The sequence below is a fragment of the Berghia stephanieae genome, chromosome 9, assembly GCF_034508935.2.
Source record: "Berghia stephanieae isolate SIO BIC M18660-M18661 chromosome 9, UCSD_Bste_1.3, whole genome shotgun sequence".
NCBI classification, from domain to species: Eukaryota; Metazoa; Mollusca; class Gastropoda; order Nudibranchia; family Aeolidiidae; genus Berghia; species Berghia stephanieae.
The window spans coordinates 21,340,701-21,366,145 of record NC_088368.1 but is presented as its reverse complement, the minus strand read 5'-3'; the positions used below and the strand labels follow the sequence as shown (position 1 = coordinate 21,366,145).

Genomic DNA, 25,445 nt, shown 5'->3' with positions numbered 1-25,445 from the left:
CTGGCTGAGAGGGAAACAGTTGAATGTATAGTTAGTTTTGGGAGATGATATTTTTTTCATTGTAAATCATCTCTCTGTTATGCACTGTATTATGCTTTCTTTAAAATATATATGATTTGTAAAACATTTGAGTGTGTTCCTCTTAGCGGGGACCTGTGCTTGTGTCTGGATGAGACTTTTAGTGATCTCAAACTAAGTACTTTGATAGAGTGCTTTTGGAATCTACACCTGTTTCTTATTTGAACCAATTCCCTTTGTCTTCCCTTTTCTTGGATGCTTTATTGTAATTCTAGAATTTTTTACTATCCCATTTTCTTCCTTTTTACTGGCGCTGATATGACCTTAATGTGTTGCAAGCGCCGTAAAACCCTTAAAAGCATAAAAACATTTTATAACTTAAAAGAAAAGCTAAGCAAGAGTGTGTCTTTTACATTTTTGTATAAAGTTAAAATTTGAATTGTTGAACATTGTTATTGGAAATACAACACTTTAGTGGCGATGAAGTGGACTCTCTATCTCATTATCTATACATTGTTATTGGAAATACAACACTTTAGTAGCGATGAAGTGGACTCTATCTCATTATCTATACATTGTTATTGGAAATACAACACTTTGGTAGCGTGAAGTGGACTCTATCTCATTATCTATACATTGTTATTGGAAATACAACACTTTGGTGGCGGTGAAGTGGACTCTATCTCATTATCTATACATTGTTATTGGAAATACAACACTTTGGTGGCGGTGAAGTGGACTCTATCTCATTATCTATACATTGTTATTGGAAATACAACACTTTGGTGGCGAGTGAAGTGGACTCTATCTCATTATCTATACATTGTTATTGGAAATACAACACTTTGGTGGCGATGAAGTGGACTCTATCTCATTATCTATACATTGTTATTGGAAATACAACACTTTGGTGGCGATGAAGTGGACTCTATCTCATTATCTATACATTGTTATTGGAAATACAACACTTTGGTGGCGATGAAGTGGACTCTATCTCATTATCTATACATTGTTATTGGAAATACAACACTTTGGTGGCGATGAAGTGGACTCTATTTCATTATCTATACCTTGTTATTGGAAATACAACACTTTGGTGGCGATGAAGTGGACTTTATCTCATTATCTATACATTGTTATTGGAAATACAACACTTTGGTGGCGATGAAGTGGACTCTATCTCATTATCTATACATTGTTATTGGAAATACAACACTTTGGTGGCGATGAAGTGGACTCTATCTCATTATCTATACATTGTTATTGGAAATACAACACTTTGGTGGCGATGAAGTGGACTCTATCTCATTATCTATACATTGTTATTGGAAATACAACACTTTGGTGGCAGTGAAGTGGACTCTATCTCATTATCTATACATTGTTATTGGAAATACAACACTTTGGTGGCAGTGAAGTGGACTCTATCTCATTATCTATACATTGTTATTGGAAATACAACACTTTGGTGGCGGTGAAGTGGACTCTATCTCATTATCTATACATTGTTATTGGAAATACAACACTTTGGTGGCGATGAAGTGGACTCTATCTCATTATCTATACATTGTTATTGGAAATACAACACTTTGGTGGCGATGAAGTGGACTCTATCTCATTATCTATACATTGTTATTGGAAATACAACACTTTGTGGCGATGAAGTGGACTCTTATCTCATTATCTATACATTGTTATTGGAAATACAACACTTTGGTGGCGATGAAGTGGACTCTATCTCATTATCTATACATTGTTATTGGAAAATTACAACACTTTGTGGCGGTGAAGTGGACTCTATCTCATTATCTATACATTGTTATTGGAAATGCAACACTTTGGTGGCGATGAAGTGGACTCTATCTCATTATCTATACATTGTTATTGGAAATACAACACTTTAGTGGCGATGAAGTGGACTCTATCTCATTATCTATACCTTGTTATTGGAAATGCAACACTTTGGTGGCGATGAAGTGGACTCTATCTCATTATCTATACATTGTTATTGGAAATACAACACTTTGGTGGCGATGAAGTGGACTCTATCTCATTATCTATACATTGTTATTGGAAATACAACACTTTGGTGGCGATGAAGTGGACTCTATCTCATTATCTATACACACATTTACAACTCTTTATTTTATTTATTTGTTTTAATTTATATTTCAGATTTAGTCGAAACGGGTTTATTCATACCTGCCAACCCTTCCACTTTTGGCGGAATCATTCCATATTTTCACTCTCCCTTTCCCCTATGCCGCCATTGTCTCTTAAATTCGGATTTTCAATGATGATAATGGTAAGAAGAAGAAAATAGAGGACGGTGGGGGGGGGGGGGGGGGTGGTAAGAAGGTGATTTTTTAAACATGTTCTTTTTAATGATTGCCAAAATGGAGCTAAGTAGGAATATGCTTTGCACTCCTCCCCCCTACCCTTTCCCATTCCATTACCTACCACATTTGATATGCAGTTTGCCAGCTCTGCCAGAACAAACTCTTATCTTTATGTGTTTGGTGGTAAAGCTTGTGGTCTTTTTTATAGGGAATTAATTATCCATTGGTGACAAATTCCTATTTTTTTGGTCTCAAATTCCTATTTTCTGACTTTCTGATTCCACTTTTTGGAATGTGAAGGGTTGGCAGGTCTTGTTTATTTGTTCTATTTTTATTTTATACTTTGGACTCTGTCTCATTTCATTCAAGGCAGACAGCTCTCTTCTTTTTTAAAATTTTTTTTTTGGTAAGGTTTGTATTTTGCTGTTTGTTTTGGTTTTTTCTTACCTTGAATGATTTAGTCATTTTTACATTTTCTACTTTTTTTATTTCTCAATTTAAAGATCCAGGATCCAATAGGGTGTGTAGATGAATAATAATAATATATACTTTATTCATCCAATAAAATATATAAACACACAAAGTTGAGAATCTATGGCGACAATGTATACTTATATATATGCAAATGTGCAAATATACAAACATGTAAAAATATACAACCAAGAACCAATAGCAACACCTTATATATTAATTTGATAAATTGAGATAGGCCATACCTCTGGCCTTTAGTCCGAACTTGTGTGTGTATATTTAAAAGATAGAATTTAATTTAAATCACAGTTGTGCAGTAAAAATTCGAGCACCATTAGCAATCGATTTTTCTAGCGAAGGAGATTGCTTCACATCTTGTTCTTGTCCCTAAAATGAAATTACTTGTTTCCACCCCATCCGCCCAACCCTGAATAATATCTTTTTTAACAGGGGCTCTGTGTCTGTATCAGCTGGAGAGGGGGAGGGTGGGTTAGGGGGTTATTTTTAGTGGTTTCAGACAATCACATACCTGCCAAGTACCCCGATAAAATCGGATTTACTACATTTTTTTCTCTCTCCTTTTTGAGTACCCTGTCGTAATATGGAAAACTTTGATTTTTTTCCATCCGTCATGTCTTGACCCAAAATAAAAAAAGAAAGTGCGAAACTGATTTGTCATGTTGGTGAGTGCAACTTTTTATAATTTGTGGTACTAGGTAATACTCATTGAGGAATGCTGGGCAACTTTCATAAAAAGTACCGGATGTATAGACATAATGAAAGTCTTTTAAATAAAATTTAGGTTTACCCCTATTTTTTGTTCCCAGACTCCTATTTTTTAAATTGACTCCTATTTATTTTTTTCAGCATAGGTTGGTCGGTATGCAACCACATATAATTTGTTCCTGTTTTCTCTTTTTAAAATATCTCCTTTATTTTTATTTTTCATAGGCACTTACTAGTTGTTGATCTCTAAAGTCTTTCAAAATTTCCAGTCTTTGATTGGTTTTTATAATAATATTGATATGTTTTTGTTGTCCTCCTAATAGTGGCAATTTGTCATGTGGTTACATTTATAAAATACAATATTATAGAATACATACATAACATGATATATTGACAAATATACACACACTCACACATTTGCACACGGGTAACATAATAGTCATCATCATCGTCATCAACAAAATTATCATCATCATCGTCACAACAACCTTCCTAATATTTCCATTACCATCCTTCTCTTTCACCATTCCCCTCACTATAACACCATCACCATCCTCATCATACTACATGTTATATTATTTTTCCTGTAACAAACTATAAGAGGGAAGGAAAGCCTGTGCTTTGATATCCCTCATCAGGAAGACAAAGACAAAGGTCGTGTTCTCAGATTGTTATCTATCTTCTTCTCTGGCCTGGACTCGGCCCCAAAATGTTTCAATTGTTGTGCAATCTTACCCCCCCCCAAAAAAGGGGAGGAAAATTGTCCGTCCGTTGGAGTAAAAATAATTATTATGATTAGCCAGTTCCTTTGATTTTATTTTTACTTTTGCACCAGTGCCTTTTGACTGGTTTGTTGTTTTTTCTGGGTTTTTTTTTCAATTATTAAAATGCAGAGTAAACACTCTGGTTTAATATATTTTTTTTTTTAAACCTGTGAGAATTTCTACACTTATGCGTGATAGTTGTTATGTTATGTTATTTATGTGGTGATTCTGTTACTTTTGTTGATTATCGTTCCATATACGTATACTCTATGCATTTCAAAATGTAGATTTTATCTTATGTAAAGCACGTCCAGCCTATAAGTATAAGTAGAGATAGACTCTTGAGGCACATTCCTCACACTTAACGTCACCAATCTGATTTCTTTCTCTATTAAAGCCGATTGCTTGGAGAGGCCAGGTTATTTATTTATGGTTTAAGAAATAAAAACATTAAATTCCCTTTATTCATCTCTAAGGGGAAATTTGTCCTTGGATTCTATTGCAAGAGAAGACTTGAAATAACCCAGTCGTCAGTCGCAGTACGTCCAAGGTCACAAATCGAGTCAGGTTGTCGAACTCGGTACCTTTTGGGTACGAAGCAAAGACCATGTTGCTGAGCCACACTGAGCACTATTACTCAAGTTTAGATTTGTTCCCTGGGGTCAAAATTTTGCTGCCATCACCCTTGAATCATATACCTATGATGTTCGCATGGGTGTACGATCCGATAGTGATGTCGTTTCTTCTTCTCTTTACTAGCCTATCCTGCTTCTTTGGTTTGTGATTGTATTTTTGACAGGGGATATTTTTTTTTTCTGTAAATCTTCTGCCTGTTTGTTCTTGGTTATTTATAATTTAGCTTATATCTTTAGGTTATGATTTTGATTTACATTTGTACTATTTTTGTTAGATTGCTTGTTTTTTTGTTTCAGCGGTCTCTCATATAACCTGATTTGTGTTGGAAGAGACCTAAAGCAACAAACAAAAAAAAAAATTTTGCTGCCAGACTGCCCCGTTGGGGAAGAATCATTATTGTGTTTTTATACTGAACTTATCAGCCTTGTTTCCAGGTTAACACCTGTAGTTAATTTTCCAAAACATTTTTCAGCTCTGAGATAATATTTATTATTGATAGATATATGGGCCAGTGCATTACATAATCAGTCGGAAGGTGAACAGTTTGGATTTGGATTAAAATTTTTTATTTTTTTTTCATTTTCTGAAAGAATATGCTCCCCAAGGCATTTTAATCTTTATTTTAAGTAAATCGGGTGGTTTTTCATGAAGTTATGGTCAGATGTATGGGAAAGGTATCCAGCAACTTTTCTCAAATTTCATAATTTTTCAACTTGTCCAGCTGTAAAAAATATTTAGAAGTTGTAATTCTAGAAGTCTTTACTATCCCATTTTCTTCCTTTTTACTGTCGCTGATATGACCTTAATGTGTTGCAAGCTACGTAAAACACTTAGAAACTAACAATTTATCTTTTTTTCTTTTTCCTTGTTTATTTGTGTGTGTATGCGTGTGTGATTAAAATCGTTATTAATGATTATATACAGATTTTTCCTCCCTCAAATCAGATTTATCTTAGAAAGCCAGTACATATTTCATATTTTATTTTATTTATCATGTTTGGCAGTGATGAATCTGACGTTGGCTTATTTGAATCTTGTTTTGGTAGTTCTTGTAAACGAAAATAATGTTGTCATTGTTTGACATGTTCTAGCACGTTTTTATGACACTGGAATTGTTGTAAGCACTGTTAATATAGTTGGGGTCCCAATAGCTCAGTTGGGAGAGCACTCGCTTCATGCGCATAGGGACCAAGATCGGTGCAGTCGAGAGCCAACAAATCTTTCTGATGTGGCAGACGCAACTGAACCAGAAAGATTTGCTGGCTCTCATTATCAACGGAAATAGCTTGGTGACAGGGATTTTTGATATATCAGTTGTAATTCCAATCAAATAACACTTTTTATGTCCGTTGTCAATTTACCTAATTTACAATAACAATGGAATAAAGATTTTCTTTTTTTGTTGTTTTTTCATGAATGGATGATTGCTATATATTTTATGATATTTTCAGTCATTGATATTGGTAAATATACGTAGATTCATAGGTCGATTGCTCCATTTAAATTGTTGCCTCATATTCTCACATCTTTTCATTCCTTTTCTTTGAGGCTGGAAGTTTTCCAAGCACCATAGGATTAAAAATTAAAAATACCATCATATTAGTTAACTTTTTCAAGGACTCAACTTCGTGCTGGACTCGAATTCAGAACCTGCCATTCCCTGGGTGGGGATCCTGACCTCCCATAGCGGGCAGGGAGGTCCATACTGTGTCTTCTATCCCCTTATATCTGTTTTCCAACATGCTTTCTGTCTTTGTCTTGGAATGAGGTTACTTGGTTTTGTCCTGGCCCTGGTTGGAGTCTTGGCTGGGAGGGAAACAGTCAAATGCATAGTTATTGTTTTGGGAGATGATATTTTTTTCCTTGTAAATCATCTCTCTGTTATGTGTTATTGTATTTGTTATTTTTAGTGTATAATGTAAGCATTTGAGTGTATTCCTCTCTGTTGGACTGGATGGGGTTCCTGACCTCCCATAGTGGCCAGGGAGGTACATACTGTGTCTTCTATCCCCTTATATCTATTTTCCAACAAGCTTTCTGTCTTTGTCTTGGAATGAGATTACTTGGTTTTTTCCGGGCCCTCGTCGGAGTCCTGGCTGAGAGGGAAACAGTCAAATGCATATTTATTGTTTAGGGAGATGATATTTTTTTCCTTGTAAATCATCTCTCTGTTATATATTATTATATTTGTTATTTTGAATGTATAATGTAAGCATTTGAGTGTATTCCTCTTTGTTGGATTTTGTGCTTGTGTCCGGATGAGACATAGGTGATCTCAAACTAAGTACATTGGTGGTATGCTCTTGGAATCTACATCTGATCCCTATTTGTTCCCATTCCCCTTTGTCTTACTTTCTCTTGGGTGCTTTAATTGTAATTCTAGAACTTTTTACTATCCCATTTTCTTCCTTTTTACTGGCGCTGATATAACCTAAATGTGTTGCAAGCGCCATAAAACACTTAAAAACTCAAACTTAAACTCTCTGTTGGATTTTGTGCTTGTGTCCGGATGAGACTTATAGGTGATCTCAAACTAAGTACATTGGTGGTATGCTCTTGGAATCTACATCTGATCCCTATTTTTTCCCAGTTCTCCTTTGTCTTAGCGGGTGGTTGGATGGGAGCATCACCCTTGAATCATATACCTATGATGTTCGCATGGGTGTACGATCCGATAGTGATGTCGTTTCTTCTTCTCTTTACTAGCCTATCCTGCTTCTTTGGTTTGTGATTGTATTTTTGACAGGGGATATTTTTTTTTTCTGTAAATCTTCTGCCTGTTTGTTCTTGGTTATTTATAATTTAGCTTATGATATCTTTAGGTTATGATTTTGATTTACATTTGTACTATTTTTGTTAGATTGCTTGTTTTTTTGTTTCAGCGGTCTCTCATATAACCTCATTTGTGTTGGAAGAGACCTAAAGCAACAGACAAAAAAATCCTTTGTCTTACTTTTTCTTTGATGCTTTAATTGTAATTCTAGAACTTTTCACTATCCCATTTTCTTCCTATTTACTGGCGCTGATATGACCTTAATGTGTTGCAGGCGCCGTAAAACCCTTAAGAAAAAAAAACAAACAAAAAAAAACATTCCGAAGGCAAGTGTCATAGCAGAAGACAACAAAGTCAAAGGTGACAAGAGAAAGGGTCTCTTCACATCCGGTCCAGACAAATGACGGCAGACAGAGAAAGGGTCTCTTCACATCCGGCCCAGACAAATGACGGCAGACAGAGAAAGGGTCTCTTCACATCCAGTCCAGACAAATGACGGCAGACAGAGAAAGGGTCTCTTCACATCCGGTCCAGACAAATGACGACAGACAGAGAAAGGGTCTCTTCACATCCGGTCCAGACAAATGACGGCAGACAGAGAAAGGGTCTCTTCCCTTCCAGTCCAGACAAATGACGACAGACAGAGAATGGGTCTCTTCCCTTCCAGTCCAGACAAATGACGGCAGACAGAGAAAGGGTCTCTTCCCATCCAGTCCAGACAAATGACGGCAGACAGACTGCGATTGTTGATATTATTATATTATAGGAGTTTGATATTAATACCGATGTTAAAATTATTGATAAGTTATTTATAATACTAAACTAATACATAATATGTTCTATGATCCATCCTTAAATTATGTCCGTTTATTTGTAAATAAACTGGATCGGAACCTTTCACTTGCATTTGTCTAGTTTTCTAACTACTTTTTTTTTTTTATAATACTCACTGGGTTCTGGCACTCTGGGTGGGGTTCCTGACCTCCCATAGTGGGCAGGGGGTACATACTATACTGTGTCTTCTATCCCCTTATATCTGTTTTCCAGCATGCTTTCTGTCTTTGTCTTGGAATGAGATTACTTGGTTTTGTCCTGGCCCTGGCTGGGAGGGAAACAGTCAAATGTATAGTTTTTGGTAGATGATATTTTTTTCCTTGTTATGCACTGTATTGTTTTGTTTATGTAATATATGATTTGTAAACATTTGAGTGTATTCCTCTTAGTGGTGACCTGTGCTTGTGTGAGACTTTTAGGTGATCTCAAACTAAGTACACTGATATTGTGCTCTTGGAATCTACATCTGTTGCCCATTTGGACCAATTCTCCTTTGTCTGCCTTATTCTTGGATGCTTTAATATTAATTCTAAAACTTTTTACGATCCCATTTTCTTCCTTTTTACTGGCGCTGATATGACCTTAATGTGTTGCAAGCGCCGTAGAACACATCAAAACAAAACAACACACTCAGACAATACAGCTCGCGGATGTGTAAGAGCTTTAAGTAGATTGTTTTCAACAACACCAAATAAAAAATTAAAAAAAATATCTAATAACAGACAACATCCTTGTCGAATTTGTATGCAAAATGAATGTATTGAATAAAGGAGCGTCCATGTGGTTCACATGATAGTATGCGCTTGGCTAAGAAGCTCATAACATTGCCATCCGGAAGTATAACGGACCAAAACACAAAACTGTGTGTATCCATGAACGTTTATAGTCGGGTTGATACATTTCAGTGGGCATTACTCACAAACGCGGATGGCAAAATACAATAACAAAGGCTTGAGTGACGTCATCTTCGTTCTATCTATAACAGACTTGTGAGAAATGCTCAAAGATGTACATATTATAATAGGTATATCGACCCCACTTATTGTACACATATAGATAGAATGCGCTTAGCCAAGGAGTTCACAACATTGCCATCCGGAAGTATAACGGACCAACGCACAAACTCTGTGTAACCATGAACTTTTATAGTCTGGTTAATACAGTTTAGTGAGAACAACTCACAAATGCGGATGGCAAAAACAATAACAAAGGCATGAGTGACGTCATCTTCGAACTATCTATAAAACCTGTGTCGTCCGAATGTAAACAAATGGCCAAACTAGTGCTAAAGTAAGCAAACTACACGGTTTTATCACCTGTGGTAAACGTTTGAGTAAAATATAATTTCTACACACCGGATCAATGGGCATGATCTATAGACAGTATGCAGATGACGACACTCAGGCCTTTGTTATTGTTTTTGCCATCCGCGTTTGTGAGTTGTTCTCACTAAACTGTATTAACCAGACTATAAAAGTTCATGGTTACACAGAGTTTGTGTGTTGGTCCGTTATACTTCCGGATGGCAATGTTGTGAACTCCTTGGCCAAGCGCATTCTATCTATAGATAGTATGCGCTTGGCTAAGAAGCTCATAACATTGCCATCCGGAAGTATAACGGACCAACACACAAAACTGTGTGTTTCCATGAACGTTTATAGTCGGGTTAATACAGTTCAGTGAGCATAACTCATAAACGCGGATGGCAAAAAAAAAACAACAAAGACCTGAGTGACGTCATCTTCGAACTATCTATATTACATTTCCATGTTTTCGAGGTCATTGGTCACATTGCAAAGTGTGCTCAAAATGACCCACATAGTGAAAAGTGTTCACTGTTTAAAATTTTCCAACGTCACAATTGGTCATTTTGCTGAACATGACTCATGGGTATGTTTACAACTTTCATAAACAAAGCAGCGTGTTTACATTTGTTGAGATGTGTCCAATCGCTGTACAACAAAAAATCATGTGATCGATGACAAGGTTGGACGAAAACATGAGTATAGATCGCTTCCATTAATTGTCCATCGGAAAAAAAAGGTATGTGTAGGTAACGATTATAGATGCTGTGCGTTTGGTAAGAAACTCACAGCATTGCCATCCGGAAATATAACGGACAAACACACAAAACTATGTGTAACCTTGAACATTTAAAGTCTGGTTAATACAGTTTAGTGAGAATTACTCATAAACGCGGATGACAGAAGGGAAAAAAAAACAATAACAAAACCTGAGTGACGTCAACTTCATTCTATCTATAGTTTAAAGTGTGATCTCTAATTATAGATAATCATACAACTATAGATAGTTCGAAGATAACGTCACTCAGGTCTTTGTTATTGTTTTTTGCCATACGCGTTTATGAGTAATGCTCACTGAACTATATAGATAGAATGCGCTTGGCCAAGGAGTTCACAACATTGCCATCCGGAAGTATAACGGACCAACACACAAAACTATGTGTAACCATGAACTTTTATAGTCTGGTTAATACAGTTTAGTGAGAACAACTCACAAACGCAGATGGCAAAAACAATAACAAAGGCCTGAGTGATGTCATCTACATACTATCTACAGATAGAATGCGCTTGGCCAAGGAGTTCACAACATTGCCATCCGGAAGTATAACGGACCAACACACAAACTCTGTGTAACCATGAACTGTTATAGTCTGGTTAATACAGTTTAGTGAGAACAACTCACAAACGCGGATGGCAAAAACAATAACAAAGGCCTGAGTGACGTCATCTGCATACTATCTATAGTGTGATCTCTCATGATAGATAATCATACAACTATAGATAGTATGCAGATGACGTCACTCAGGCTTTTGTTATTGTTTTTGCCATCCGCGTTTGTGAGTTGTTCTCACTAAACTGTATTAACCAGACTATAAAAGTTCATGGTTACACAGAGTTTGTGTGTTGGTCCGTTATACTTCCGGATGGCAATGTTGTGAACTCCTTGGCCAAGCGCATTCTATCTATACCACGTTCCAAGTCCCGTGTGCACGGAATATCGCAAATTCCTCCAACGTTACGACATGTGGTGCCGTGATTTTTTTTTTTTTTGCATACGGGCTTATATTTTAAGTGACATAACGCATTTTGAATACCGATAGTGATAGACCAAACTGTTTTTTTTCTCGTAATGCCGAAGTCCTTTGATCTTTTCATCGTTTGCAGAGCATGAATGTTATAATGTGAAATATCATTGAAGCTAAACTTCTTTATTACCAGATTCCATGTATTATTTGTACAGTATAACCTTTTAAAGGAACCGCAGTTTTCAAATATAAGAGGTGCATAATGATAATGACATAATCATTAATTTGACCTCTCCACTCTGAGTTCCTGGTCGTAGGTTTGCTATTCGCCGCATGCTACGAAAAAGAATTCTGCGCTTCGCCTCTCTGGATAAATATTTGTAAATTTTCCTCATTGTGACAAATTTGCATATTGAATCCATATTGTTATCAGTTTTTTTAATGAATGTAGAAATCACAACAGGAAGCTACGCCTATGGCTTTCAACTATTAAACTGTAACAAATGTTGAGAGTGATATCAACTTGCTTCTTTATATTGTTTAAAAACAACCAGTTATATTTGTCCGAGTGGGCTTGAGGGTGTGTCCCAAATCTCACGTATTGATTGGTCAAAAATTTACTTGTTAATAGTGGTCATGGAACAGACGAGATCTTGTATTGTTAACGCGTGAAGAATGGACAATGGGACATAAACGCTACATTACCAGGGAACACTAAAGTATTTACACAGTTACTTCCCACCTCCCTTCAACTAATATGCCTATTGTCACGTCAAATGACCATACATTTATTTTTGGAGTAAACTCCCTTAGATTGCTATTTTCACAAAATTCTGATGAAGCGGACACAAACAAACTATGGCGGCTGATTCAGTAGCCGTTGAGGCATGTTTTTCTGACGTTTCTGTTTTAAATTCTTTTATTGGGTGTGAAATATTTCTATAATCATCATCTGGATTTTATATTTTATTGCAACGTGAGTTATTTGTTGTTATTTTTAGGGAGTTACACAACTGCTAGATCTGTAATTGAGAGGTCCATTTCTTCATTTTATTTGTCAATTGAATTGAATTTTTTATTTTTATTATTGAGGGGTTTGGTTAGTTATTTTGTCCTCTTGTGCTTTTTTATGAATTTCACATTTGTGACGATTTACACATTTCAGTTTCAACTTATTTTATTTATAATTCTCCTTACTTCAACTTGGCTGCTCACTCGGGCTCGGGTCTAGTGGTTGGTTGCGGTTGTGTGATGAGATGATGGGTGATGAGATGAGATGATGACGATCCGATGAGTGCAAAAACCTTCTGGACATTGTTTTGTGTCCGTGGGTAAGGCATTTTACACATAGCTCCGCTCAACTCAGGTATGGATGGATTTCTGTGAATGGACATGGTAGAGATGGACATTGCAAGAGTGTCAGTCCAAAAAAAGATGCATGCACAACAATAATAATACTCCGAGGACTACTCAACTCATATATGGAAAGGAAGCTTAGTAAGTATTAGTATTTGTTTGAGGGGTCCCGATAGCTCAGTTTGTAGCACACTCGCTTCTCACGCAATGGACAGAGATAGATCCCCTTTTGAAGTGGAGATTTTTTTGTGATCTCCTGTACACCCAACAGTGTTGGATAGCTGGAAGTGTTAGATCTGGCAGAAAGTGAAAGTACTTTGCGATAGACTATTGTCCTTTCAAAAAGGTAACAAACAATTGCTATTGTCTGTTTCATGCTATAGAAACCGTGATAAACTCTGAGCTCTGAAGGACTACTTACTATTTTTTCCTACTGTTATTAATTTGTTTTTTGATGTTGTTTCAGATCAGGTTCAGCCACGTCCTCCGCTTACAATTGAATCAGCTGCAGTAGACATTGCCAATAGATTGATGTATATAATAGCAAACGCCACCTTTGATAAGAATTATTGCCTTTCCGCATTCGGTTTCTGCATTCTTTGGTCTGGCTCATTCATAATTTCCATTTACTCCTTGTGATGAACCCAAGTCGTCGTTCACGGGAGCCCCAGGGGGGAGGGACACAACCACCACCACCACCACAGCCATCCTCATCATCAGCTAAAGCCTCTGTTGGAGACAAAAGTAAGAAGTCTTTTTAACATTTTAACTCTCTCGAGTTCACCCTCATGGAAAATCGAACAAATTTGTTCGCTTTTCCATGTATATGAACTCGAGAGTGTTAACCTGGACTAGAACAGTCATTGCCTTGATAGACATCATATTTTCGAGGTTGCCAATTTTATGTAAATTTACGGAATTCAGTCGATTATAAACCCTCAGTAAATATTTTCCAATCATTGAGCTTTTGAGCTTTTTTTTTAATATAGCGCAATATCCACTAAATGTGCTCAAAGCGCTTTACAAGGGGTCCCCGGTCAACAGCAACATTTAACATGTAGGACGGGACATAACGCCTATTTAGGCGATATTACAATTTTTCGGGCAAAGACAACGCTGATAATGGCCAGGTACTCATTTTACACCGGAGTACGGTGAGAGAATGTGAGTAAAGAGCCTTTTCCAAGGACTCAACTATGCGCCGAGCGCGAGGATCGAACCCAGGACCTTCCGATCCGAAAGCGAGTGTCATACCACAAGACCACATCACCTGCTAAAAAAGAAAAAAAGTCAGTACATAGTGTCTTTTTACTGGAGTTCAGCACTCAGATAGGGGTCATTCATTCAATGCGTTATTTGTAAAAGTTCAGTCAATTTTTGCCCCCTGAATTAGCAACCCTGTATTTTGTAATATATCTAATTGTGCAAAGAAGGCTTAGCTGTTACTTACTTACTTACTTACTTACTTATCCGAACCAGCGACCAGCTGAGCTCAAGCCCTTCGGTCTTGTGCCATGACGTAGAGGCTTAACTGTTAAAAACATCGAATGTTTACATCAGAGGATTGGGTTTGAGTCTGGTTGTCTGGGTCTCCTTTATTTTATTTTCAATGTGCAAGAAACTTCAGCCCTATTTCCTATTATTCTCTAATGAAATGCTACACTGTGGCTAATGCTTGGGTTATCTTGGCATAGCTGCCAACCGTTCCGTTAAAAACGGATTTGTTCCGTATTTGACTTCCTGAGTCCGTAAGTCCTTATTTTTAGTTCAAAATCCGTATTTTGTAATTTTTGACTAATTTGTGGTAAACAAGGCATGTGAGCCTAATGAATTATTATTACTGATCCATTATTATTACAGTTACTACTACTATTATTGTTATTATTATTATTATTATTGGTGTCCAGTGAGAGCATAATCTCCATTTGTGTAGCTCTTTAATTTGAATTATGCCTCTATCATAAATGATTTCAACAATTAAAAAAGTTCCATTCGTTTATATGACGCCTGTTTTTTACTCAAACCTTTCATAATGTATTGGAGATTTGCGATGTTAGCCTCGATATACTTTGAATATTCTAAGACAGTATTGATACTTTCACTATTTGTTACAAATATTATTTTAATTAAGAATAAAATTAAATCCACATCTTTGATTGGAAGGTATTCAATCAGAAAATCAATTGCTTTTATAGATTAAACATGACAATGATTATTTCCCTTTATTAATTTATGAAATATAAATTTAATCCCTTTAAAAAAACATCTTCATCTGATTTTAATTATTTTTTTTTTCAAGCAAGCTTTTGTAACGGTTTAGGTTCAAGAAAAATAAGTATACTCCATTTTTAGGTGTGTTTATCTTGTCAAAGTAAAGAAGTAGGAATTCTCTAATATTTAGAGTTGCATTTTACTGTAACTACTATTATTGTGTATTACTTAAAGAGCATTATGTTGCATGAAAGAAAACATATATGCAATCGCCTATTTTTTATCTGAACTCACCTAATTTTTACCCCAAAATGCCCTCTCAAGTGATGTACCAGGTTGGCAGTTATGCATTTCTAACCATCTTAAGTTATTTCATTTATTTTACAATTGTGCTTCTTGTGTATTGGTCATTATCAAAGTTGAGGCAGTTGAATTCTTTCTTTATATTGTCTGTTCTGAAATTTTGATCTCATTGTGGAAAGTGTCATTTTAACGATTCAAATGTGCTGATACTAAACCCGATAATTTAGCAACATTTGGACTGGCCTCTGTTATCTCAAACTTGTTAGTGTTAGTAATAGTAATTAAAAAGGCTGACTTTTATATGTTGCGATTCGATGAAGGGGGGGGGGGGGGGGGGGGGGCACACGTCGTCCCCTCATCCCGGGCCAAATGAGCATTCCTTATTATATTTTTGAAAAGTTGGCAGCTATGTCTTGGTCTTTTCCCAAAGTAGATGCTATTACTATTGATTAAATTTAAACAAGTATTTCTCCTGTAGATGAATTTATAAAAATAATTGTAATTGTATGTAAATTAATTGTTCTTGTTTATTATTTTTTGTTGTTGTTCTTTTTAAAAATTTAATTTTACTTTATAAACCTTTTATAATCATTTAGACGCCTGCTATGTAACCATGTCAATTTCTCTTCTTTAGTTATGTAAAATTTTAATTCACTTACAAGATAGCCTTTGTTTTATCTATTTTCGAGTTAAAGTTAAGCACCAATACTATCAATGACAAATCTGGTTCTAGAATATGCTCAATTATTGATTTTCTGTAATTTAATGATGGCTATTGGTCTAGTGGTATGACACTCTCTTTTGGATCGAAAGGTCCTGGGTTCGAGCATCGCTCGGCGCATAGTTGAGTCCTTGGAAAAAGCTCTTTACATTCTCTTGCCGTACTCAGGTGTAAAATGGGTACCTGCCATCAACAGCGTTGTCTTTGTCAGAGAAATTGTAATATCGCCTAACAGACGGCATGTCCCGTCCTGCATGTTAAATGTTGCTGTTGACCAGGGACCCCTTGTAAAGCGCTTTGAGCACATTTAGTGGATATTGCGCTATATAAAAAAAAAGCTCAAAGCTCAATTTAGGGTAATTTAATTTATACTGGCATGTAGGACGAGACATGACGTTTGTAAGGCTCCCACTGTGTTAAAATTTTTGACCACAGACACAACACTGTTGCTCATTTTACGTTTACACTTGAGTACGGTGAGAGAAAATGAAAATGAGTTAAGAGCCTTTACAATGATCTCACCTTTGCATCACTCCTATGTATTCCCAGCAGGAATTGAACCCGATTAGAGGCCAAGTCTCATAGCACAAGACCAGAAAACTGTATTATTTATTAGTTTTCTTTCTTTCTTTTCTTCTCTTTTTTGTGTGTGTGTGCGTGTTGTTATGATTTCCATTCGGTAGGGCATGTGATAATCAATGATCGTTGAATGTAAAATGTTATTTTGTTCATTTTTCATTCTGGTAAGGAAGGAGAACTCCTATCAAACAGTTTGGAATAGCACTTCTAAATTTATTTATTTATTTATTATTTTTTCTTTTCCCTTCCCATAGCGAGCAGAGCTGTCCTTCTAACTGTTTCTTTTTTATCAACCTTTTTTTCCTTTTCAAAATTTCTTTCTGTCTTGTCTTTGTCATGAAATGAATTAACTCTGGTTTTGTCTGATAATAATTATAAAAATAAGCATATTTCTATAATACCTTTCTTCGAAACTTCAAGCAAAGCTCCTGAAAGGAGTCCTTGGCTGAGAGGGAAATAGTCAAATATATGGAGAATTAGTTGTGGGAGATTATTATATTTTTCATTATAAATTATTATAAATCCTTCTTTGTTGTGCACTGTTATATTTATAGTGTTTGGATTTGAAAAAAAATAAAAATTTAGTCAGCATTTGAGTTTATTCCTGAATGGGATCCTGTGTTTGTACTGGAAAGGACTTTTGGGTAATGTAATCTCATATGAACCACATTGATATTTTGTTCTTGAAATCTACTTCTGGTCCCTATTTTAACCAGTCCTCTCTGTCTTACTTTTTTTTCTTGGGGTTTTTAAATATTGTAAATTTAATTTTTTTTTTTTTCCTATCCTTTCCTCTTACTTTTTTTTTACTGGTGTTGAAATAACTTAAAAGTGTTCAAGCGGTGTAGAAGCCACAAAATTTTAAAAAGTGAGCATTTATATCGAGCAATATCCACTAAAAGTGCTCAAAGCGCTTTGCAATGGGTCCCTGACCAACAGCAACACATAACATGTAGAACGATACATGATGCCTATTAGGCAATATTACAATTTTTTTCCGACAGAGACAACGCTGTTAACGGCTAGGTACTCATTTTACACCTGAGTATGGTGAAAGAATGCGAGTAAAGAGCCTTTCCAAGGACTCAACTATGCGCCGAACGAGGCTCAAACCCAGGACCTTCCGATCCGAAAGCGAATGCCATCTGACAAGACCACATAGCCGCACAAGCTAAAGTGATGACAGTTTACTACATATTGTTTTGACATTGTAGTTCAACATAGTCTGTGAGCCATGAATCATGAGGTCCATAGAATTTATTAGTTGTTTGTAACGGACAGTAGCAATTGCTTGCTACCTTTTATATAGATTTCTTTTCTACCGTGAAGTACTTGCCATTTGATTTAACAAATTCAGTTATCCGATCATCACCACAAAGGAGGGGGGGGGGGGGGGGGGGTTCTACATTGAAATTGGAGAAACTAGTTTGCATATGTTCCATCAAATAAGTTAATGGGTGCGGGGGGGGGGGGGGGTGCTCATCAATACCTCTCATTAATTAAGCCAGAGAGACATGAGAGCCTGATCGGTTTTTAAAATAATTATTTGAATTTCATAATATTGATGTGGTACTTTGTAGTAGTAGTATATTAATACAGAACAGTGAGTGCAGACACTTGTGTTGATAATCACAGAAAATGAAGTGAGTAGAAAAGAGCTGGGAGACAATTGAAAATAAAAACTTTGTAGCGATGGGGGCTCTAACCCATCACCTTACTGATACGACAACTCTGCCTGGCCTTGGGGGGGGGGGGGGGGGTTAGGTCATGGGTTCGAGCCCCCATCGCCACATTCTCTATTGACTTCTGCATACATGCCGAATCTTACTAATTTTTCATAATTTTACAAATTTTATGGCCAAGTACTAAATTTCATGGAAAATTACGAATTTTTAATTCTTAGTAATACTTAATAATAATAATAGTTATAATAATAATAATGATAGGAAGAAGAAGAACAACAACTACTACTACTACTACTACTACTGTACTACTACTACTACTACTACTACTACTACTACTACTACTACTACTACTACTACTACTACTACTACTACTACTACTACTACTACTACCACCACCACCACTACTACTACTACTACTACTACTACTACTACTACTACTACTACTACTACTACTACTACTACTACTACTACTACTACTACTACTACTACTACTATTATAATAATAATAAGAATAATAATGATGATAAGAAGAAGAACTACTACTACTACTACAACTACTACTACTACTATTACTATTACTACTATGATTATTATTTTGTTCGTACACAATTTCAGAAATTACGAATTTCCTTGTCAAATTACTAAAAATTGACATAAATATGACTAAATTTGAAGTTTTCAATTTGGCAAGTCTGCTTCTGGCACTTTTCTACTCGCTTCATTTTGGTATGGAACTCAGTGCAAAGTACAGGCTCTGGAGAATGCTGTTGACCAACATTCTCTCTCGCAGTAAACTCTGGTGATAACAGCTTTGTCGCTGTCGACCAACATTCTCTCTCGCAGTGAACTCTGGTGATAACAGCTTTGTCGCTGTCGACCAACATTCTCTCTCTCGCAGTAAACTCTCGTGATTACAGCTTCGTTGCTGTCGAACAACATTCTCTCTTGCAGTAAACTCCAGTGATAACAGCTTTGTCGCTGTCGACCAACATTCTCTCTCGCAGTAAACTCAGGTGATAACAGCTTCGTCGCTGTCGAACAATATTGTAATCTCCATTCTTATTTCATCTTAAAAGTGTTACTGTTGGCTTGTAACCTCTTGTAAAGCACTTTGAACACACATATTGCGCTATAAAGAAATTAATGGTATTAAAAATCAAATTAATTTCAAAATGTTACAAAAAAACAGGATCTTTTGTCACAGACTCCATTGTGAGCTTTATATAGCGCATTATCCACTAAATGTGCTCAAAGCGCTTTACAAGGGGTCCCTGGTCAACAGCAACATTTAATATGTAGGACGGGACATGGTGCCTGTTAGGCGATATTACAATTTTTCGGACAAAGACAACGCTGTTATCGGCCAGGTGCTCATTTTACACCTGAGTACGGTGAGAGAATGTGAGTAAACAGTCTTTTCCAAGGACTCAACTATGCGCTGAGCAAGGCTCGAACCCAGGACCTTCCCATCCGAAAGTGAGTGCCATACCACAAGACCACATTGCCGCACAAAGAAAAAATAAATGACCCTTTTAAAAAAAGAGATATTTATGAGGACATATGGATAATCTGTGTGCTGGCTACAAAGGTCTCTCATACCATCTATATATACTTATCTACAGGGGGACTAACTCTTTTGATACTCATATTTTCTGTGAATGTTTACTGGATTACTTCCCTTTGCTAAATGGGGAAACCTTGGTTGCGTGATTCTTTCCAGGCGCCCACGACTGTTGGTTATTATTCGTTATACTATTTGAGTGTTTATTGTTGTCGTTTTGTTTTTTTTGTTTTTGTTTTTGTTTGTTTGGTATTTGATTTTGACCTAAGTATCATTATCATTTTGAAGTGTCAGAAGAATAAAAGTGATAAAAAGATATATCATGATTCATTTTATGATGCTTATAGATAGTATGCGCTTGGCTAAGAAGCTCATAACATTGCCATCCGGAAGTATAACGGACCAACACACAAAACTGTGTATCCATGAACGTTTATAGTCAGGTTAATACAGTTCAGTGAGTATTACTCATAAACGTGGATGGTAAAAAAACAATAACAAAGACCTGAGTGACGTCATCTTCGAACTATCTATAATGCAAGATCTTTGATCCTCCAACCAGATGTTTTTGTTCCTCAATTTATGTAGTTAACTCCACATGAGATGCCCGCTAACCTCCCCTGCTCCCCTACACTCTACTGCGTTCTATTTTTATCTACTTTTAATTGGTTAACTCTCTCCTTACCAGCAATTTTCAGGATTTTGCCCAAAAACTTCACACCCAACTGACATAAAAATATATTTTTTATCATTCAAACACAATAGCAGTAAAGTTCTTGCGCCACATAATTTCTTTAGCAAAACATGCTCGTCGACACAAAGTTCATTATCTGTAAATTTTATGATGTATAAAAGAAATTTGAATGAGAAAAATGTTGGTTGTATCGTATCGAGTGTGTCGATTTTCCTATAGCTGGTAAGGAGAGGGTTAAAATGTGGTACTCGGGAAAAACACGTATTTAAAAATTTGGCCAGAAAAACTCCTCCTTCAAATATCGATCGATTTAAATGACCCTCATCTTGGCAACCCCCCCCCCCCCCCCCAAAAAAAAAACAAAAAAAAAAAACAAAAAAAACAAAACCCTCTCAAACCTGGGATTCCAAGGAAGAGTTCGCGAAGTCTCAGGGTTGAGAGTTTCTTTTTGCCAAGGTGAGGGTTTTTAAAAAATTGAGTCCTTGGAAAAATCTCTTTCGTATTGAGGTGTATATGAGTATATGACCGTTAACAGCGTTGTCTCTGTCGGAAACATTTTTTTTGTAATATCTCTTATCTGGCACCGCCGTGTCTCGTGGATATTGCGCTATATAAAAGCTCACGTTTTATTTCACACTTCTTGCTCGACTGTCTATTTAAAAAATTTTTTTTTTTGGTTTGGTTTTTTTTTACATTCAAAATGGATTCTTTCTTTCTTTGCCTTTGTTTTTTTTTTTTAAATCAGCCTCCCTCGACGATTCTTGCGACAGCCGACCTTGTCTTGATGGTTGTTGTTGTTGTTGTTGTTGTTGTTGCCTTTTCCCTGACAGATTGTAATGATGGTTTGATTTTATCATTATTCCCTTTGATCTTTTCAGACCCTATCATACAATGCATTCAGCCTTTAAAATAAAAAAGTTTGATGTTGACCTGATATTTTTACTCTTGAAGTTTCGATTGATTGAGATGACTGCGTCCCTCCCCCTCCCCCTCCTGCCCCCCTTTCTTAAAAAAATAAAGAAAAAATTATGCCTTTTGCGCCACGACATCATAAGATATCGTCGCCTAGGCATTCCACGAAGGAATATAGATAACTCATCAAACAAGATGTCTAATGTCAACAGAAATCACCCATGTTGTCCAAGTGAGCAAATTGGGGGTTAATAATCTTGCTCAAGGAAAAAAAAAACGAAGGTGCCTGAAGCGGGGCTCAAACCCGGGTCACAGTGCAATGCCTTAACCACTCGGCCACTTGCCCCCCCCCCCCCCTTAAAAAAAGCAAACAAACAATTTTTAAATTCATTTTTTAACAATTATTTTCTTTTTGTTTTCATTCAAAATGGATTCTTTCTTTCTTTGCCTTTGCTATTTAAATCAGCCTCCCTCGACGATTCTTGCGACATTCAACCTTGTCTTGATGATTGGTGGTGTTGTTGTTGTTGTTGTTGTTGTTGCCTTTTCCCTGACAGATTGTAATAATGGTTTGATTTTATCATTATTCCCTTTGATCTTTTCAGACCTTTCATACACTATATTCAGCCTTTAAAAAAAAAAGTTTGATGTTGACCTGATATTTTTACTCTTGAAGTATCGATTGATTGAGATGACTTCGTCCCTCCCCCTCCCCCTCCTGCCCCCCCCTTTCTTAAAAAAAAGAAGCTAAGTATTTATTTCAATGCTGATGGTTTTCCTCGGATCCGCGGATTTTTGAGTCAGAGGAGGAATTTCCTCTTTTTAAAAAGTTATATTTCCCTCGATCAAAGGTACTGGCAGTGAGAGATTTGATGTGTGGTGGAGCAAATAGGTGCAGTTTCCCACTCTCTAGAAGTTAGCTAGAGTATCAATGATAGTTTATCATCTCAATTGCTCTAAAAATGTGTGTATGTGTGTGTGTGTGTGTGTGGGGGGGGGGGGGGTGCTGAACGCTGTAAAAATAAAGGGTTCTAAAAGGTAATCATTCGAAATTTTCCTCCCTTTTCAGTTTTTGGCACCATCAACACCGTTTACAGATTGGGGCTTAAGGAGAAAAAAACACGTTTGAGCTTTTATATAGCGCAATATCCACTAAACGTGCTCAAAGCGCTTTGCAAAGGGTCCCTAACCAACATATAGAACGAGACATGACGCCTGTTATTAATATTACAATTTTTTTTCCGGACAGAGTCAACGCGGTTAATGACCAGGTACTCACTATACACCTGAGTAGGGTGAGAGAATGTGAGTAAAGAGCCTTTTCCAAGGCCCTCGTTTTTTTTTTTTTTACACATTGAAGGCCACACAACAAGGCAGGTACGGTAGTCGAACTCGGTACCTTTTTGTTGCGAAGCAAAGACCGTACCGATGAGCCATCGTAAACTTATAGCCTGACACTGACCAACAAATTACGTCAAAAGATAAGTCTTTGGCATCAAAAGAAAGCAAATCGTGAGTTGTATTCAAAAGTTCAGCCAATGAAATAACTTGTTTCCTTGAACTATACTAACGACAACTCACTAGGCGCTACACAAACCTTAAAAATGACGTCAAACTTTAAGTCTTAGAGGGTTCTAGTGTCAGGCTATAGATAGAATGCGCTTGGCCAAGGAGTTCACAACATTGCCACAAACGCGGATGGCAAAAACAATAACAAAGGCCGGAGTGACGTCATCTGCATACTATCTATAGATAATTCGGAGATGGCGTCACTCAGGTCTTTGTTATTGTTTTTTTTTTGCCATCCACGTTTATGAGTAATGCTCAATGAACTGTATTAACCTGACTATAAACGTTCATGGATACACACAGCTTTGTGTGTTGGTCCGTAATACTTCCGGATGGCAATGTTATGAGCTTCTTAGCCAAGCGCATACTATCATCTATAAGTTAATGATAGCTACGGAATGCTCCCATTAAAAGCTCATAGAGAAAAGATAGAATGAAATAAAAGTTTTCTGTCCAAATCTCCAAATCTGCATGGTAAAGAAAAAAGTGTTTTTGTCAGGAATGTGGTCCATACGTTTTCATTCTAATCGTAAATGCTATAGGGAATGAGATTAGCGGAAGAGTAGCGTCCCTTGATTGGACGTCACCCATAGTCTGTGACGTCACCGGCGGAAAAGTTATTAGAGAGAGAACGTCATGTTGGTTGTGCGCATGCGTCTCTCGTCCTCGTCCTGACGTTACAGACTATGGGTGACGTCCAATCAAGGGACGCTACTCTTCCGCTAATCTAATTACCTATTGGAATTTGTTAATCTTATTATTTTTAAAGAGAATATAATATAATATATCCCCCCCCGCCCTCTTTAAAAAAGATTCAATTGAGCTGGAATACTTTGTCATAATAATAGTATACATATTATATACATCCGGGCCATTACATTCCATACGGTTATATTGATATACATTTAACGATGTCAATCCAACATAGCTGAAGAAAAAGAAAGTCATAGTCATGGGTATAGTTAGCCAGCAATAACTGCCGTACGTCATTCAGAAAGACGCGTATTAAAAATATTTGGCCAGAAAACTCGTCCTTCAAATATCGATCGATTTAAATGAACCACTTCTTGGCAAAAGACTCTTCAGACCTGGGACCTCGCGAGGAGGTCTTCCTTAAAGTCCCAGGTTTGGGAGTCTTTTGCACAGAAGTGGGTCATTTAAATCGATCGATATTTTAAGGACGTAGTTTTCTAGCCTAATTTTTAAATACGCGTCTTTCTGAAGTACAACAGTTTATGTTTATAGTGGGGTTTTTTTTTTAATTTAACAGTTATTACAGTGTCGTTGGGCCATGACACCCAGCGGTATAATGCTGAATGGATGAATAAATAAATGAATGAATATATAATATAACGGTACCGTAGGAAAAGAAAAGACGAGGAAGTTATGGGGCCGAGACCCCCGGAGAGCGAGCAAGCTAGTGAGTCCCGCTAATGTTTATTCTTCTACTTCTATCAAATTGATGTCATTTTTATCTATCTATCTATGTATATATATATATATATATATTATATATATATATATATATATATATATATATATATATATATATATATATATATATATATAATATATATATATTCACGTCTATTACTCGTATACGTGAATGAATGACGATCTGTTTTTAATCGATTCATAATGGTGTGGTGGTGGTGGTAGGGGCGGGGGGTGTCGGCTTGGCATTTAAAATATGGTTACGAATACGTTCTGAATTTAAGGATTAAATTTATTTATTATTTATTTTTATATATCTAGCTGTTTCTTTTCATTTACTCCTTTTTTTTTTTGGTAATAAATCTGGCACATTTCGAATCTCTCTCTCTCTCTCTCTCTCTCTCTCTCTCTCTCTCTCTCTCTCTCTCTCTCTCTCTCTCTCCCCCTCTCCCTCTCTCCCCCCCCCCCCCCCCATTTGAATTCTAACGTTATACCAGTATATAAGTAAAATGAGAACCTGGCCGTTAACAGCGTTGTCTTTGTCCGAAAATTGTAATATCGCCTAATAGGCGTCGTGTCCCGTCCTACATGTTAAATGTTGCTGTTGACCAGGGACCCCTTGTAAAGCGCTTTGAGCACATTTAGTGGATTTTGCGCTATATATAAAGCTCAACTTTTTAATTAATTAATATATTTTTCTTGCGTTTAGAGGTTGGCAGCCCCGGGTCAAGTTTGTGGGATGGTGTATGTAAAATTTTCCCTTGAAATTTAAGATGTTCCTGCTGACAACTTAGGAGTAGCCGAGAAGAG

The 25,445-nt window shown here is 36.6% G+C and overlaps 1 protein-coding gene across 2 annotated transcripts in view; it reads left to right on the top strand.

Annotated features, from left to right (window-relative positions):
* The first annotated feature begins 12,445 nt into the window (after positions 1–12,445).
* Positions 12,446–25,445, top strand: part of LOC144979844 (centrosome-associated protein 350-like) — a 191,859-nt gene continuing 178,859 nt past the window's right edge. Inside the window, exons 1-2 of one of the 2 annotated variants that reach the window (XM_078927049.1) lie at positions 12,446–12,586; positions 13,433–13,710. In XM_078927049.1, the coding sequence (XP_078783175.1) occupies positions 13,605–13,710 (106 nt within the window). In that variant the 5' untranslated portion in view covers positions 12,446–12,586; positions 13,433–13,604. The remainder of the gene's footprint in view (positions 12,587–13,432; positions 13,711–25,445) is intronic. The other variant, XM_078927050.1, reaches the window with a different exon arrangement.